Source organism: Octopus sinensis, linkage group LG4 (genome assembly GCF_006345805.1).
Source record: "Octopus sinensis linkage group LG4, ASM634580v1, whole genome shotgun sequence".
NCBI lineage: Eukaryota > Metazoa > Mollusca > Cephalopoda > Octopoda > Octopodidae > Octopus > Octopus sinensis.
In genome coordinates, this window is record NC_043000.1 from 64,715,071 (window position 1) to 64,728,924 (window position 13,854).

General features: G+C 35.3%; 1 protein-coding gene and 1 non-coding gene across 6 annotated transcripts in view; both read right to left on the reverse strand.

Moving 5' to 3' along the window:
- Positions 1 to 9,722: 9,722 nt before the first annotated feature.
- LOC115211341 lies at positions 9,723 to 9,832 on the reverse strand. The gene has a single exon (XR_003881609.1). It is a non-coding gene; the product is annotated as a U6 spliceosomal RNA (small nuclear RNA).
- A 1,151-nt stretch (positions 9,833 to 10,983) lies between these two features.
- The window catches only part of LOC115210863 (tether containing UBX domain for GLUT4), a 57,019-nt gene continuing 54,148 nt past the window's right edge, over positions 10,984 to 13,854 (reverse strand). For 3 of the 5 annotated variants that reach the window (XM_036502081.1, XM_036502082.1, XM_036502080.1), the window contains one exon: positions 10,984 to 11,693. In XM_036502081.1, the coding sequence (XP_036357974.1) occupies positions 11,652 to 11,693 (42 nt within the window). In that variant the 3' untranslated portion in view covers positions 10,984 to 11,651. Of the gene's footprint in view, positions 11,698 to 13,854 lie in introns of all 5 variants that reach the window. The other 2 variants (XM_029779625.2, XM_029779624.2) reach the window with 1 other exon arrangement.

Below are 13,854 nucleotides of genomic sequence, written 5' to 3' on the forward strand. Positions count from 1 at the left end.
TGTGCTGGTGGCACGTTAAAAACACCTTCCAAACATGGTCAAAGCCAGTGCCCCCTGACTGGCCTCCATGGTGGTGGCACATAAAAAGCACCTTGTGAATGTGGTTGATGCCAGTCCCGCTGGATTGGCTCCCATGCCAGTGGCATGTAAAAAGCACCTGCTACACTCTCAGAATGATTGGCATTAGGAAGGGCATTCAGCTGTAGAAACCTTGCCAGATCAGATTGGAGCAGTCAAACCATCTAACCCATGGCAGTATGGACGTTAAACAATGATGATGATGATGAGTGCTCGGATGCATCTTTTATTTTCATAATCTTTTGGGTAAAGTTCTTTCTTTAAACCCTTTAGTATTTAGACCAGTCGTGTCTGGTTCAAATATTCTACCTATTTAATGTTCAGATGGACCAGATTCAGCATCTCACACCTACCTTGCAATATCATTCTAAAAATAAACACTCACAACATTAAAATCTCTAGGCTACATGATAACACATGATTCATTTTAAAAAATGTAAATAAATAAAATATGAATAAATGGTTCTGGGTTCAGTCCCACTGCATAGCACCTAAGGCAAGTGTCCTCTACTATAGCCTCGGGTTGACCAAAGCCTTATGATTGGATTTGGTAGACAGAAACTGAAAGAAGCCTGTTGTATATATATGTGTGTGTGTATAAGCTTATAAAATATTATTAATATATATGTATACATTTATGTGTGTGTGTGTATGTGTGTTTATCCCCATGCCATTGCTTGACAACTGATGCTGATATGTTTACGTACCCATAGCATAGTGGTTCGGCAAAAGAGACTGATAAAACAAGTACCAGGCTTAGAAAGAATAAATCCTGGGGTCATTTTTTTCGACTAAAACTCTTTAATGCAGTGGTTTGGCAATGTCACAGTCAAATGGCTGAAACAAGTAAAAGAGTAAAATAAGTATTATATTTGACAGAGTAATTTGTTTGCTATAGGGTTAACTTGTAGCTTATTTTTGACCTGTGTGTATGCATCTGTATGGTTACCTTGTACCTTGACCTCCCATCTCTCTTTCTTTCCAGAAAGGGAAGCCATGTATTCATTTGTTCCTGTTGTTCTGCTATATTTTCATATCCCTTAATATTATACCCAACTCAGTCAAGGGGTCTTGTCTTGTGAATACTTGGTGATCCCACCAGTGCTGGTGCCATGAAAATAGCACCTAGTAAACTCTGTAAAATGGTTGGCATCAGGGAAAGCATCCAGCTGTAGAAGCCATTCCAAAACAGACACTGGAGCTTGGTACAACCCTCTGGTTTGTCAGTTCATATCAAACTGTCAAACCCATGCCAACTGATGATGATGTGTATGTGATTGCCAGATAAGGAAATAGAGCAATCAACATCATGTTAATAGAATTTAGAGATCTTTTTATTTTGACACTTCTGATTTTATTGAAAATTTTAACACAAATGTAATTTATTATTATTAGTTATATATATTTTTTTGCCAAAAATTGAAAATTGCAGCCATTTTTTTGAGAAATTGATTCTAAAAAAATTACAAGTCTTTAAAAATTAAAATTTTTTGTAATTTTAGCCAATCAGATCCATCTATTCTTGGAATGATTGAAATTGAGTTTACTATATGTTCCTATAGCAACCAATTGAAGCTATTATTAATGATCAAGTGGAGAAGCAACAAATTGAAACCAAACAGTTGAGAGCATCATTAGTGACTGAGTAGAGAATTTGAGAAGTTTGTGGGAAAAATAGAAAGTTCAAGAGAATGCAGTTAGTTAGTTCTAACTGAAGGAAAGAAATATGAAGTTTTGTCAATGAAAACATAATATGGTGATATTCTTTGTTGTTGGAAATGTCTTATAGAGCTGTCAGAAAAAAAGTTAAGCAAATTTAGATTTGTGTCTGCACAGAAAGGAACCTGGTTAGAAGGTGGCATTCTTCTGCTAACAAGCCAAGCTGTGTTTGGTTATTCTCAGATGAAAGAACTTACAATTGTTTGTCTTTGTGAAGAAGGATTGCAAATGAACCATGGCAGCAAAGTTGTTACAACAATTACATGGAAGAACCATGTGCAGAGGATTACTTCATAACCCAGTATAGTTAGGCAGTCTTGGAATAATAGTTAAGGTAGACAAAATGATGAAGTCCAGATGCAAATACAACTAAGAGTGCTACTGCAGCAGCAGGCTTTTGGAGGTGTGTGTTACAAGACCTGGCAGATATTTCTGTCTGCCGTACAAAGTTGTGACAGCAGTACACCTGAAGTATGCATGTGGGCGTTAATTCTGCTAAGAACCACTACACACACATACACATATATATAGTGACTTGTGGTTAGTCTAATCCTGTATCCCACACATACCAGCCTAGAGACTTTCAGTATGGAATGGTGAATAGCAGTTCTAAGTTTGTCATTTTGGAAGGTGGGGCCCACATATAATCAAGTGGAAAGCATACAGAACTGCCTAAAAGTACAAATAAATGATGTTGTGGCATTCATTGTTCTGTGATTGATTTGTATCTTAGTGAATTTATTTGGTGGTTCAGACATAAAAATTTCAACCACTTTCATTGTAAAAGTTAATTTGTGGTTTTGTTTCATTTCTTTTCATTAAATATTGTTCATCTTTAAAGATTGCATAATGATTTATTATTAACTTCTCAAAAGTAAAGTTTTTATTATTAATCCCCCTCCCCCACCGAATAACTGGTTTCCAAAATCAAAAATAAAAAGGAAAAATGATGCCTTTCACAATCAAAACTGGATGGATCTTATTGGCTAAAATTACAAAAGAAATTAAAACTTTTAAGATACATAACTTTATTAATGGTGATATTCCATGAAAAGCCAAGTGTGTAAACATTTTCAATAAAATCAGAAATGTGTCAAGTTGAAACAACCTGAGTTTACCATTGTATAATATACAACAACTGACAAGATTAAATCATAGTTGTGCAATTCACTTGTTAAGCATACAAGCAACCTATCACTATTTTGGTACTGAAGTAGTGGTAGGTTGTTTCTGAAGTTGATGAGTGAATTGAGTAATTATGATTTAAAGTTTACAAAAATATGTAGCAAATTGCTTCCTAGATTCTTAGCTAAGATTCGAAACCTAAGCCTAGATTTTTCTACTAGTTCCTTCTTCTTGTTCTTAGCATTTACACTCAGAAATTCATGAGAATCAACTATCAACTTGCAACCATTTCAAGCAAAACTTAGGTCAAAGCCGATAACAGATGAATAATCCTTTGTTTAGCTTGACCTAATTTAGTTAGAAAACATAAATACAGAACCCAAATTCAGTTCTACTTTTTTGCTTGGCCCCTGACCAAAAGGAGCACTTCATGTATAACTTGTTACAGTGGGACTATGCAACTTTTGCCCTCTCTACTCATCAATCCAGGGAGGTAATTTTTTAACTCTTTTTCTCTCCTTCTTCTAGCAGTCACCCACAGATGAACTTAACTATCTACAGAATGGATAACAAAACTGCAAATCATCTGTGTACCACAACTGAAAGTTATATCTTACATTGAAACAATGAAATCAGCTACTAATATTTTCATCCTGCCATTTATTTGTAAATTACAAATCATTTCATATATATATATCATCATCGTCGTTTAACGTCCGTTCTCCATGCTAGCATGGGTTGGACGGTTCGACCGGGGTTCTGGGAAGCCAGAAGGCTGCACCAGGCTCCAGTCTAATTTGGCAATGTTTCTACAGCTGGATGCCCTTCCTAACGCCAATATATGTATATATATATATACATAGGTGTAGGAGTGGCTGTGTGGTAAGTACATGGTTCCGGGTTCTTGGGCAAGTATCTTCTACTATAGCCTCGGGTTGACCAAAGCCTTGTGAGTGGATTTGGTAGACGGAAACTGAAAGAAGCCCGTCGTGTATATGTATGTGTTTCTGTGTTTCTCCCCGCAACATCGCTTGACAACCGATGTTGGTGTGTTTATGTCCCCGTAACTTAGTGTTTCGGCAAAAGAGACCTATAGAATGATTAAGTCCTGGGGTCGATTTGCTTGACTAAAGGTGGTGCTCCAGCATGGCTGCAGTCAAATGACTGAAACAAGTAAAAGAGTATATATATATAATATATATATATATATATATATAATATATATAAATATATATATATATATATATATATATAAATATATATATATAATATATATATATATATATATATAAATAATATATATATAAATATATATATGTATATATATATATATATATGTATATATATATAAATAAATAGAGAGAATGAGGGGGTGCAATTATGTGCAGATAAACAATAAGATATATTAACTATAATAGTTTGGGTATGAAACACAAATATATATATATATATGTATACATGCCAAACGACAGGATGCAAAAGATAGAGACTTGTCTTCTCTCATTTTACATGTACACATATACGGTAATCCCTTGCCATATCTCAGTACTCATCGTGCAAAAGATATGAAAACCTTCCCTTCTGAAAGAAGAATTGACCACATAATGATTCCCGTGAGAATGACTTCATATCTACAAACATTAGATCTTGTAATAAACAAGCCCTACAAGGATTATTTGCGGATGGAAGTGACTGAATATATCAAACATAGAATGGGGAGAAATCAGCGAGGAAACTTTGTCAAACCCAACCTCCAAGAAGTCGTGAATTGGGTGAAGAATTCATGGAATAAAGTTACTGGCAGTTGCATTGCCAATGCACTACGAGCAGGGTACTTGAACATAAAGTATTCATTTAAGGAAAGTTATATTGTCAAACATTAGAGATTGGGGTCCATGATTCTACAGGTAATGGATTTACAAGAAATTCCATCTGAAGTTTGGTGTTTGATGATTTATGACAATATTCCAAAAGAGGACGAAATGTTTGTACTTGACTAAAACCAATAAGCAAATAAATAAACTTTTGATAACTAAAAACACAGGTTCTCTTTTTACAATCTCAGTATTTAAGCTACGCATAGTACCGCTATAATACACGTGTTGCATACACTCCTACAACACCATTTTCTTTACACGCTATAAAAGCAGAAGTAAATCTGCCTTTAACTCAGTTGCACGCTTGTGTTTCACTTATTTTTTGTGTGTTTTACTACATAAAGATCACCAACTGCCTATCCTGAGTAATTACTGATGGCATGTGCCTGATATATATATATATATATATATATATAATATATATATATATATATATTATATATATATATATATATATATATATATATATATATAACAATGATAAATATCAAAGTGAGTTATCTACAGTAGCGGTAACACATTGTGACGTATATTTGCCATTTCAATATGGCTAACCCCTAAGGGTGGATGCTACTGTAGTTTTTAGCCCCAGGAGGACACACTCCTCCGCCAGCTGGAGGAGTGTGTCCTCCTGGGGATAAAAACTACAGTAGCATCCACCCTTAGGGGTTAGCCATATTGAAATGGCAAATATACGTCACTATATATATATATATATATACATACACACACATACATGTATAGAATGAACTTATCTTGTAGGTATTTAATGAAGAGTTTAAAAATCATTGAACTACACCAGCTTTTCTAGATGCTAGACAAAATAGGTTTGTTCTGTGAACCTGTGAAACTTAATGTTACATGGAGTTGAGTCTAACTGTTATTAAATAATATATATATGACTTCCCAAGGTGATGAATTGGCAGAATTATTAGCATGCCAGGTAAAATGCTTAGCGGCATTTTGTCCATCTTTATGTTCTGAGTTCAAATTCCACTGAGATTGACTTTGCCTTTCATCCTTTTGCAATCCATAAAATAAGTACCAGTTGAACACTGGGGTCAATGTAATCAACTTAACCCCTGCGGTGAAATTGCTGGCCTTGTGCCAAAATTTGAAACCAGTATATATCACTTCTGCTAAATGTGTTGAGCACCACTTTCGTTTGTTTGTCCACTCACTTGTGGGTGTGTATATCTTTTATCTTTTATTTGTTTCAGCCATTAGAGTGTGGCCATACTGGGGTACCCTTGAAGAAATTGTTTTTAGTTGAATGAATTGATCCTAGTTCTTAATGTTTTGTTAAGCCTGGCACCAATTCTATTGGTCTCTTTTGCTGAACTACTAAGTTATAGGGACGTAAACATACCAACAGCAGTTGTCAAGTTGTGATCGTGGTGAGGACAGACACAAAGAAACACACACGCACACACACACAGAGGATGGACCACTTTCAGTTTCTGTCTACCAAATCCACTCACAAGGTTTTGGTCAGCCTGAGGCTATATTGTACAAGGTGTTGTGCAATGGGATTGATCCTGGAACCATATGGCTGGGAAGCAAACTTCTTACCACACATCCATGCCCACACCTGCTACACACCCATGCTTGCACCTATTTATATATAGTTTTCTTTTTATTTTGTGAAATTGCATTCCACACAATTCTTGTCTAAATTGATGGTAACTGGGAGTGACTGCCTTTACACATGTAATTGTCTGTAGAAAGAAAATTATTCATTGCTTATCAACAATCTTAATTATGGATATAATTATTCATGATAATTATGTGTTCATGACAAATTCTTTTATTGTGTTGTATCTCCCAAGATCATTTCTACACCCTTCTGGAACAATTATGCAATTGTTCTCACACACACCCATACACGCACACACACATACACACATGCACACACACACACACACACACACACACACACACACACACACACACAGAGTCACATGCACAAACACATTGTAGGAACAGTTGAGTAGTGAGTTCGTAAGATGGTTCCAAGTCAAATACATTTTTCATCCAATTAAGATATAGGGAAAGAAATGTAGAATTAAAATACACATTTTGTATGTAGTTTAAGAATGATGCAACATTAGAGAGAGAGAGAGAGAAAGAAAGAAATGAGTTTAAAAATTGCTTTTTTGGCCAATGAATTTAGCATAATGAGTAACAGGTAAACATCATAAACTCGTCAAATTTTTCAACAATCAAGGGAGCCTCCGTTGGGCTGCTAATATGTATATGTGTCTGTCTGTTTATCTATCTGTCTATCTATCCATCCCCAAACACACACCTAACTATACATACAGGTAAAATTCTGTTATAAAAAAATTCACAGGGCATAAAAACAGTTTGCTGTAAGGAAAAATTCATCATGAGATCATCCAAAACACATTAAGAATTACATTGTTAATAACCCACATTTCAAAAGGAAACAAAATAAATACAAAAAGCATTGAATATACCTGAAGTATTGTGTGTGTGTGTGTGTGTATAGAGAGAGGTGCAGGCGTGGCTGTGTGGTAAGAAGCTTGCTTCCTAACCACATGGTTCCGGATTCAATCCCACTGTGTAGCACCTTTGGCAAGTATCTTCTACTACAGCCTCAGGGTGACCAAAGCCTTGTGAGTGGATCTGGTAGAAGGAAACTGGAAGAAGCCTGTTGTGTGTGTGTGTGTGTGTATATATATATATATATATATAAAGTTAATTCAAACATGAAAACACAACAACGTGAGGATGTGGAACAAGTATAGTGTTATTGGACGCTCAGGAAAGGAAAGAAAGGAGGAGGCATTGGTATCTAGATGACCCAAAAAGTGGCAGGTAACGCCAAGTAAGTGCTATGGACAGACTGTAGTTAAACGTTAAACTCTTGGTTTGATAGTGATACGAGTGAGGAGTCTAATATGGGTCTTGAATTAGCATGCATGTATATATTAGACAAAATGAGATAACGAAACCAAGGCTGTGAGTAGTTTTCAGGACATTTATAAGGAAAAAGATATAGATATAGTCTTACTGTTGTATTATGTGTTTGTTCCTCTTTTTGTCATCTGCAAATTTATTTTTGATCTTCTGTATAAATGAAAATATTTCCTCTGTCTGGCTGTTTTTCTCTCTACAAAATGGAAAGTTACACTGCGGAGCAGTCATTTTAACAAGTTGTATTTATTTATTTATCACCCGATGAGATGCATCTGTACTATCAGATGCTCCTGAACCAGTTGTTGAGTGTCCCACCCAAGAGGAATCGATGTGTCAAAATAATTGTCGTGATTAATAATAAATCCTTGTATATTCCATCTTCTTTCTTTCATTTGTTATATATCTAATGATCACTCTGAAAGTGGCCGTGCTTTACCAGTAAGCTACCAGGTGTAAACCATTCATTTTATTAGCCATTACATATATATACATATACACACACACATATATATATATATATATATATACACACACACATATATATATACATATATATATATATATATAATACAGTTTTATATTTAAGGGCTGAGGAATTACGTACATTATTTACATTTGATGGATATTTGTCCTCATCTTGTTTGCTGTTAATACGTTTTGGCTAATATACCTTCCAGCCTTCATCAGGTGTCTTGGGGAAATTTTGAACTTCGGTTCTCATTCCTAAAGTATTTTTCGATGTTATTGTTGTTGTTATTATTATTATTCAGGTCACTGCCTGGACTCTAACTCGGAAACTTGGGGTTCATAGCCCGCGCTCTTAACCACTAGGCCATATGCCCATGTGATCCAATATTAGAATATAATTCTTGACAAAGTTGTAGTTTTGCTGAGCCTAATCTATTTCCCCATTTGCTCAGTGTTAATCTACCATATACAAAGTCTGCTTTCCGTTTCAGCCTGCCTGTGATTCCACTTCACCACTTGCACATCCATTGTTTATTATGCTATGAGGGTCGGCTGAAAAGTTCATAGGCTGACCAAGATACTCTCATGAGTGAGGTTTATTTTTCAGCAAAATCCCTCTTGTGGTCCACACTTCATCCATCAGTATTTCAGTGCTTGGATCCCATTGGTGAAGAAGCTTTCATTCTGTTGATCAAAAAAGTCTTCAACAGCAGCTATAACGTCATCACTGTGATATTGGTTCTCAGCCAAGTGTTTTTTCATATTAGGGAACAGATGATAATCAGATGAGGTCAAATCAGGAGTATTGGGAGGCTGTTCAACCAGTTCAAAGCCAGTCATGCACAGCGGCCAGTGAAACGAAAGAGTTGTGTGCTAGAGCATAGTCCTAATGAATCAAGACACCTTTTATCAGTTTTCTTGGGCATTTGGTCTAGATAGCTTTTCATAACTGCTTCAGCAAATTGGCAAAGTACTTTCCATTGCTGGTGTGTGTGTGTGTGTGTATAAAACCAGCCTAAAGGATTTCTTCAATATGTGAAACTGTTAGAAGCTCACAACTACACCCAAAACCACGCTAATAACTTAGGAGTGAAATTTAGGATTTCTCAGTTTTCTGTAAATTGATTTTGATAAAACTTTTTCCCAGCTGGTTTGCACACTTTGGCAACACCATCGTTATGTTTTCATTATTCTGTGTAATTTCCTTTCAGATTCTTCAGTTTTGAACCATGCTAATAAATTTTGAAGGAAAATAGCCAATCTAGACAATTGTTTTCAGAAAATGAAGGGTAATGATACATATTAAGCATACATTGAGTATTTATTTAACAGGAAACCATAATAATATTATAACATTTATTGACATAATGAATTATTTAGCCTCATGTGCGCCAAGGAAGAACTGATCTGATTGTGGTACCTCCAAGACTGTGACAACTAGAGATTTAAGGAATATTTTTTTTTCTGTAGTTTCAGCTCAGAGATGCGGCCATGCTGATGCACTGCCGTTAGAAAAATATGGAACGCTTCACGAATTTGCGTGTCATCCTTGCACAGGGGCCATGCTAATCTACTCTGTATCATTCCAATTTTAGTATATGTACTGCCAGGCTGCAAGTTACATGGGAAACCTGGACAAACAAGCAAAGCTATTTTCACTACCTCTGAACTTCCTCATGTACTGAAAACCACCAGAAATCACATCCTCGGGACGATGGCTTCCATGTGAGAACCCCTGAAACTACTTCCTCACAAGAGTTTGAGGCTTCAATGGGCCCAAAAGTACATGACATTAGACATGAATTGTGTTCAGTTCAGTGACCCTTGATGAACCTGACGGTTGGGCAAATGGTTGGTTCTGTTTTGGAGATGAGCATTACCAACGTTTACGACGTCAACAACAGGGTGGAGGAGTCATGTTGTGGGTTGATATCATTGGGAACAGATTTGTTGGCCCAGTTAGGGTGCTGGCATGGGTTGGATGGTCTGACCAGAGCTGGCAAGCTGCAACAGACTCCTGTCAGATTTGGCATGATTTCTATGGTTGGATACCCTTCCTAATAACAACCGCTTTACAGAGTGTGCTGAGTGCTTTTACATGGCACCACACATGTGCTTTTATGTGGTACTGCATGGACACTTTTACGTGACACCGCACATGTGCTTTTATGTGTTGCTGCACCAGTACTTTCACATGGTACCACAGGGCACTTTTATGTGACACTGCCATGAGTACTTTACACCATCAGAAGGAGCAGCCTTAACACTTCTGCTGCAGAGTACAGGTCTTCTTGAGAAGACCTGTACTATATGTATGTGTATGTGAGGGTATATATATATATATATATAAACATTCACATGTCAGCATGGAAAATAGATGTTAAATAACGATAATGATATATATTTTCACTGAAAGATCAACTTATTTATATTCAAGGATAAACTCTATATAATTTTTGTAGAATACAATTAAACACTTCACACTCTTGAAGTCCCATTGAAATATTTTATTTCAGTTTATACAATATAACACACTATTAAAAAAGATAGCATGTATCCATTCATTTATTTATGACAGGAAAATAGAAATACATTAATTAAAATCTCACAAAAATAACATGATGGGAAAAAAAAATCAAACAGTTGTATTTGTATTGGTATATATATGCTATCTTAATTAGGTCTCAATGGTTAAGTATAATATGTATATCTAAGTAATATTTCCAGTGGAAGCTGCATATTATAAATTACAAATTATCTTAACCCATTTTTCGTTAAAATTGCTGGATCTCAAACTATCATGAATAACATTATTAACCATTTTCCTATTGAACTTGGGTGATCTCAAATTCTTTATTTGCTTCATGTTATCAAAAAAAGTTGTTACAATAAGCAGCTTCTGCTTGTGTGTATGCATATAAACAGTATGGGATGTGAACAGAATATTCCTTCTATGTTATGCAAGTTGTGATATAAAGTATCACAAGGTTCTATTTCTAGAGCCAGAAACACTATATTTGAGAAAAGTCTTTGGTATCTGCAATAATTATCACTTGCTTCTTTTGTTATCACGAATGTAATTCATTAACAGTTCATTTTTTATTTCTATTTTTGTAAAATGCCAACAATTTTAGTCCATAAATAGAAGTTCATTTCTGGGCTAAAACGTCTGAGCTTAACTGGATATCAGCAAAGAAAGCAAAAAATATTTTACTCAGTGTACAATTATTTCTGTTCATTAAAGCAGTAAGAACATGAATAATTATTGAAGAGCCTTAAGAACTTCAGAAAAAAAAAAACAGAAGTAACTAAAACTCACCCTGTGTAATAATAATAATAAAGAAATACCATTACAAAACCAACTTAGTTGGTAAGACTTATGTAACAATTTAATTTATAAAATAGAAATGAAAATATCTCAACTTGTCAGTAAGATATTTTCTAATCAGTTTCAACCATTTTTGCTGGAAGCTGTGTTATTTGTTGCCTGGAAGAATAAAAAAAAAATTAAATCTTAATATTAAAGGTCAAATTATAAATATTATTCAGATTCTTATCTTAAATTGTTATTCACTTAATCATTTTCAGAAATCACACTGCTCCCATTGTTCAGTGTTTTCAATAGTTTATTTTATCCTGATTTTCATCCAAAATTTCAAACTGCTCAAGTTTGTTTCTAATTTTATCAGAAACAGCTCATCATAACAGCTCTACTCCTACCATTGGCTGGAGAAATTCTCAATTATTTATTCTGTTCCACTTAAGGCAAAAAGGAAGACTGTTTGCTAACTTAGTCTATAATTGATAAGCATTTTGGCAGTATATGGCTACGAGACTAAATTGTACTTAAAGTCAATAAACTTTTCATCCTTTCACCATTAATAAAGTTACCAAAAAGTTGTAGCTGGTTGCTGGTTTTGTTTAGCCCCAGGCCAACTGAAATCAAGCAATTTATGATCAAAGGCATTCTAGCACTGAGTATATTGTGTCTTTAGAGGTATGCAGGACCACATTATCTAAGTTGTTTTTGAAGAAAGAAGAGCAAGATGAGTTGGGTGGGTTTGGATGGAGAGGGTAGGTCACTTGTTAGTTTAGAAGAGCAGAGATTATTGCAATGGAGAGATCAAAAGAGAGAAGAGACAGTATTTCTGTGAGTTATATATTAGAAAATCTTTGCCAATCAGTCAAAATGCCTTTTTGTTTTGGATGTCTGTGTGTGAAGTATTAGTGCTAGTTTCAAACATGTGAACAGGATTCTAATATGGTAGAGGTGAACTATTGATCAGACCTGAGGTATTTTCTAGTCCTGAAATGGAAGCCTAATTTGAAGATGAAATATGCAATGTTATAGACATAGATTGTGAAGTCAAACATTTGTAGGGCGTTTGTAAACTTAAGGACACAGGACACATAGCCAACCAGAAATGGTGTTTCTTGGGGCCAAATAGCAGTAGCACTCTTCTCTTTCCTGGGACTGCCACATTAAGTTGGCAACAAACCATCACTTTATCGTGCTGCTACTGCATAACTCTCTCTAAAAGATTTAGAAATGCAATATTTCTAATTTCGTAGATCAGTGAATTTATTTCACTTGAAATTCAAAAAGTTTTCAACAGCGATTTAGCACTGACAGCTTGCAAAGCCAAGCTACTCCAGACTGATGAAGGGCATCTATCCTGAAACTAGTCTCTGGATGCTGGCTTTGTTAGGCGTAGGTCCTTATCTCCCCTGTTTGAAAAGTTAAGGACACAGAATGCTTGTATCAAGCAGCTAACTAGAAACGTTGTTTCTTGGAGCTAAATAGCAGAAGCATTCTTCCTTTTCCTGGGACTGCTGCATTAAGTTAGCAAAAAACCATCACTATATATATATATGTGATGGGCTTCTTTCAGTTTCCGCCTAAAAAAATCCACTCTCAAGAGTGGTTGGGAAGCAAACTTCTTACCACAGCCATGCCTTTCTGTAGAATAGGATATATCCTTCAAAACTGAAAAGAATTTGGTAGACAGATCACTGGGGTGCATTGTTAGAGGTTAATGGGAAGCACAATGTTAGTAGGTTGAAATGATCAAATGAAAATTCACACTGATGATTATGTACATGTGGTGTTGAAGGAAGTGGTCTAAAAGATAAGAATTAGGAAAGGGATTTTATTGAATATAGAGTTGGAAGTAAGTTAGGCAGCAAATGCAGTGGCTTTATCAGCTGAAGAATTACTTTATAGAACCTCTTTTGGTGAGAGTTGCAAGTAGTAGGATTCTACAAAATCAATAACAATCCTCTTGGCAAGAGACCTGGCTGCAATTTCAGAGGTAAGAAATGTATGCCAGGTAATGTACAAAGAGATATTTCATTTTCATGATGGGCATCTTGTTCTGTCAGAAATTCATGATGCAATGATATCCTTGTTAAAAAAAAACATACAGTGAAGCCAAATTTCTATCATTCCATAGGAAAGATGCAAATACCATGTCAAAACCATATGTACATTCCTCTTGAACAGTTATAGATCTGACTTTATCAGGGCCCACAGAACTATACAAGAATTATAATAAGCATTTCAAGAATTATTTTATTACATATTTACAATCTAAAGAGGATAAACTGTTGTAATGTTTATACCTTTTCCAAAACATCATCATCA